This window comes from Alosa sapidissima, chromosome 11 (assembly GCF_018492685.1).
Source record: "Alosa sapidissima isolate fAloSap1 chromosome 11, fAloSap1.pri, whole genome shotgun sequence".
NCBI classification, from domain to species: Eukaryota; Metazoa; Chordata; class Actinopteri; order Clupeiformes; family Clupeidae; genus Alosa; species Alosa sapidissima.
The window spans coordinates 31,627,318-31,632,317 of record NC_055967.1 but is presented as its reverse complement, the minus strand read 5'-3'; the positions used below and the strand labels follow the sequence as shown (position 1 = coordinate 31,632,317).

General features: G+C 43.2%; 1 protein-coding gene across 1 annotated transcript; it reads left to right on the top strand.

Annotated features, from left to right (window-relative positions):
- The first annotated feature begins 1,360 nt into the window (after positions 1-1,360).
- Positions 1,361-4,172, top strand: si:ch211-256a21.4. Its single transcript, XM_042110505.1, has 3 exons — positions 1,361-1,694; positions 2,370-2,582; positions 3,574-4,172. The coding sequence occupies exons 1-3, from the start codon at positions 1,607-1,609 to the stop codon at positions 3,879-3,881; spliced, it is 609 nt and encodes a 202-aa protein (XP_041966439.1). The 5' UTR covers positions 1,361-1,606; the 3' UTR covers positions 3,882-4,172.
- The last annotated feature ends 828 nt before the right edge of the window (positions 4,173-5,000 follow it).

Sequence of the window (5,000 nt, the reverse complement as noted above, 5' to 3'; positions counted from 1 at the left end):
TAAACATGTTATGATGAAGACTCAGTGTATATACTTTACATGGAATCACTTAACAAATTAATCTGTGGACTCTGGAATACAGCACAAGAAATCCTCCACTGGAAAAAAATCTCGTTGACTGGACTCCTGTATTTGAATACTTTTCATTTTAGTCCCTTTTAACCCCACTAGCGTCTACTGTAACCCAGATCTGCCCTCTTTCCAGTTGGGTGGCTCATACAGTGAGTATGTTTCTGTGTATGCTGGTCATACTCTCTCCATTTCTAACCACAATGGGTGTGGGACAGTGAATTTGCAACTCAGTTGTAGGCTGAAGCTAGACAAACAGAGAGAGAGATATTCATATGTGTTCCTGATAATGAGTGATATCATGTTGAATTAATGTTCATCGGCTTTGTGAAAACTAAATGTAATGCCCAAGTGAAGACAAACATCTGAATAAGAAGAGTTCAGAATCTATTTTACAGCTGCAGTATTCTGCTGGGTTCAGCAAGGTGAAAAAAACAAACATTTCTGCTTGCGTACTTCTCTCTGGAATACTCTTGTGATTATATCAGTAATGTCAGTATGCTTGATGGTCTGTGAGAACTTGTTAACAGTAATCCCTCTGTTTTGTAAAATAATTCCCAAGAAGCCCATTTGGAATATAAACAGGAATTTGGGAACAAGAACAAGAATGTAATCTTGATTTTGTGTGAACCACAAACATGGTCAGCGACAAAATGTTTTTAACTCAGACATCTGAGCATTTAATTTAAAGTTCTGTTGTGTTATCACAGTGGAAGACTTATTTTACTTGTTTGTCACTTGTCATACAAAAAGAACTATGGAAATGTTAGAGTATTATAATAGGAATAGGCTACTATATTACAGAATTATTACTATATTAGTACTATATTACATTACTATATTACAGGATAGGCTAGAGGTATGAGTAAAATTATAGACGTATTGCACTACAATAGAACTAGGCTACTATAGAAATATTATACCAAAGTTCTTTTTTGTAAGGGTTAATTTATGAAGGTAGGCCTATCTCCATAAGAGGCCACTGTAAATACAGTAGGCTACCTGTGGATGTACACTACCTACATTGTGCATATCAGCCTGGTTCTATGGACATAATGCTCTCAGGGATTGTTGTTCATGTGGTTTCCTCGTCTTCCTGACCTTCACACTAGCAAGAGCGCATCCTGAAAACAGAGGATACCTTTATTTTCAACTGAACCCTTGGGTCACCTCTCACTATGAGCACGAGTTTCACTTTCCACGAGTGGCACGAGCGGGCGTGATTCAGCGGGGATTCAGGGGGAACTCAAACATCACGTGGGGGTTTCCGTCAGGGGCGGTACTCGCTGTAGAGGCAGAGGAGTGTTTTACAGTTTTACAGTGAGACAGCAGACGAAACAACCACAGAAGCAGTATTCAGACCTAGGGAGCTACTGAGAGGTGAAACGTTGAATTCGGGCATACGATACAGAGTGTGCACTTGTATGAGAGAAAGAGTTCTGACTGTGTCTAGTTTGACTTCTCTGTCGCTGTCTCTCGGCGGCTTGACTTGTGTTTAATCTACTTTGTATGTACACACTGTTTTGAGACTTAATCAATGCTTCATCAACTCAAAGATGCAGCCAAGGGGCTGCTGCGATGGCTGCGCTCTCGGGAGTCCTCGGAGCCGGAGAGCAAAACACGCGGTAAGTGCTTTACCCCCTCCACTGGGTTTTGGTTTTCTTATGCTCTTCGGTCTCATTAGTATGCTTGTAGTCTGTGTGTACGTGCTCGACTGCAGTTTGATGTTGATTCTGTCGGAGCAAGATGCAGGGATGCCCTCCATTCACTTTTCAGTGTCTTATGAGGGAAGCGCTTTATATTAAAATACCTCTCGACTAACATTACTTAAATATTAACAATAAATCTGAATATTAATAATAGACCTGAATAAACCATGTAAACTGCAGCATTGACATTTCCTAAAGCTTGTTAAATCTGAGGGTACGTTTGCCGTTTTGATTGATTCAGAGATATGTGGGAAGTTAACTGCATTAGCTGACCAACGTTTTTAGTATACGGTTTTGTGTATAATTACTGAAATTAAGTACTTACCCATATTAATTATATTATTTCCTGATGTTAATTAAGCGTTCTTTAATGTAGCCACAAAGCATGACTAATAGCCTGCTGTTGTAATATGGACAGGTGTTCACCTGTAAAAGCTCCACCCACCTAGGATAGGTAGCGTTGTTCACTCCTTTTCTCAGGTGTGTCTTTTCCTTACCCCTGATTTCCTGTGTTGTTCAACGTGTCACCTTACCTGTGTTGTATTCCTCCATTTCTCTCTCGGTTCCTGACGGTTCGTTCTCTCGCCTCAGAGATGTCAGTGGAGGAAGGGAAAGCCTTGGCGCATCGGTTCCAGGTGATCGAGTCATGCGTGGGACTGTTGGGCTGTTTGTTTGTGATGGTCGCAGTATGGACTCCTTTCTGGCTAGGTAGCCAAGGACTCTGGACAGTGGTCAACACCACCAGCTCCGACAACGAGTGGACTGTCCAGGACAGGGGCTGGACAGGAGACAGAGTTATCAAAGGTGAGTCTGACGAGACATTCATTTCACAATGAGTGTAAGTATAAGTAAAACAAGAGAAAAGAGGTGAAGAGTGAGAGAGTCTATTATTTAAATAGAAGCTAAGGGTTCTCCATATTCTTTCTTTCAAGCAATAGGATCGGTCCCCTCCCTAAGTGTCTGTAGAAAACAATCCTTAAAAACTTGGTGAAATGGTACAAAGGTCAACTAGGTGTGATTGTGTTTGTCACACTGGTTGTTTCAGACTCGGGTGTTGACATTTCTGTGAGGCTTTTTTTTTAGGGCAGCATTTCCCTCTTACAGTGAATCTGTTGTTCTTAGACGCAGGCGGAGATGCCGGGGGGACTGGTTGGGTAGTTGGTGAAGGAATGCGCTGGTAGAGTAGCAGACGCGCTCTGACTTGTTGCATTGCACTCTGAGTAAAAACATCCTGGTGATGAGTCTAGTGCATGTCAGTTACTCTCTACTAGAAAGAATGCAAAAACCACAGATATCTTTCCCTTTCATCTCGACGTGATCTGTGGGTCTGTGGCCTGTGGAGTACTCAGCTGCCACAGACTCAGGCTGTACCACATACAGTATAGGCATGAACTGGCATTATCAGCAGTGAGATTAGTTTAGCAGTCATATTGAAAGGTGTTTGAAAAAGGTGGGAAGTTGTACTGTAGGTCAGCATGTGTACACATGTTGATGAGAGGCCTGTGAAACATGCAACAAAACACACACACACACACACACACACACACACACACACACACACACACACCATTGCACCTTTGAATCAGAATCACTCAACTTCCTTTCTTCATATTCAGTATGATTCACCCACCTCATAGAGCCCTGGAGCTGATGATTCTTTGGTCTAAAAATGTGTTTGTAATGGAATGTGTGTGTGTGTGTGTATGTGTTAATCTGTCTATGTGTACATATTTCCAGAGTGGGAATCTAAACCCACTGTTTCCTGTGTTTGACTTCTGTATGTTTGTGTTTTTAGCACTGAGCGAGTCTTCGCGGGTCTTCGCAGTGCTGGCTGTCGTGATGGCTGTCTGCTCGGGAGTTCTGTGCCTCATCTTCGCCCTCTGCTGGACACACGACACGGTGCACACATACACCAACGCGCGCTCTCTCCTCATGGTAGGGACAGCTCTCAAGCCCACCACTCTGCTGCTCATCACCCTTAGTTTAACAGGTATGTATATGTATTGCCGTCTGTGTTTGTGTGTGTGTGCATGTGTGTTTGTATTTGTATTTGTGTGTGAAGGTGTGTGTGTGTGTGTGTGTGTGTTTTGCACATGTCTTTAATGTACAGTATGTCTGTGTTTGAGAGGGGAGGAGTGGAGATGGTGTACACATGGACAATTTACATGCATGCAACATACATGTTTAACTGTCACCATGTCTGTACATATTGACTGTGTGTGTGTGTGTGTGTGTGTGTGTGTGTGTGTGTTTTCATGGCTGTCTCAATGTGTATCTGTGTTTATAATGTATGTTTGTACATATGTACATGTGTGATGTTAGTGTTCAGTGTTCAGTGTACAGTGTCTGTCTCTCTGTATGCACTTATGTGTGTCATGTTTTGCATGTGTGTGTTTATGATGTATACAGTACATGTTGAATGAGGTGTGTGTGTATGTGTGTGTGTGTGTGTGTGTGTGTGTGTGTGTGTGTGTGTGTGTGTGTGTGGTCTGTGTATCTGTGGCAGGCTGTTTGTATCTGACTGAGAGGACAGTGAGTGAGGTTGACCTAGTCACTCTGCACTTGTCTAAACACATTTAGTGGCATCTCCTGACAGACTAATCTGACAGAGAAACACCCCCCTGGCAGAGGACGTTGTTCTTCCTGCCACTGCATTGGAATCAGACCTGCCTCTGTGCACTGCCACTGTCCAGGCCTGCTCGAGCCGAGCAGACTGGGGTGCTATACCAATGGACCCTTTCAAGAGAGTTCCATTATCAGCATCATAGTTGGCCCCACAAGACTTCCTTTTAACATTCCATATGTTATCTTAATGCAGAGGAAGTAGATTGGGGCCCCCAAATAGAATGTTCAAGCATTGTTTTTGTTTTTATTGTTGAAAGGGTCCATACTGACTGTTCCTCATACTTCTTAAACCTGTTATTCACACCTGCCTGTCATTCTCACTGCTCTCCCCTCTCCTCTCTCTTTAGTGTGTGTTTGTATGTGTGTGTATGTAGGTGTTTACAGTACACTGCCCCCTGATTGGTTAAATGCAGAGGACACATTTCCTTCAGGACAAACTAACTTTCCCTCTCCTCTCTTCTCCTGTCACATTATCTCCTTCCTTTCTCTCTCTCCCCCTCTCTCTCTCTCTCTCTCCCCCTCTCTCTCTCTCTCTCTCTCTCTCTCCCCCTCTCTCCCCTCTCTCCCCTCTCTCTCCCCTCTCTCTCTCTCTCTCCC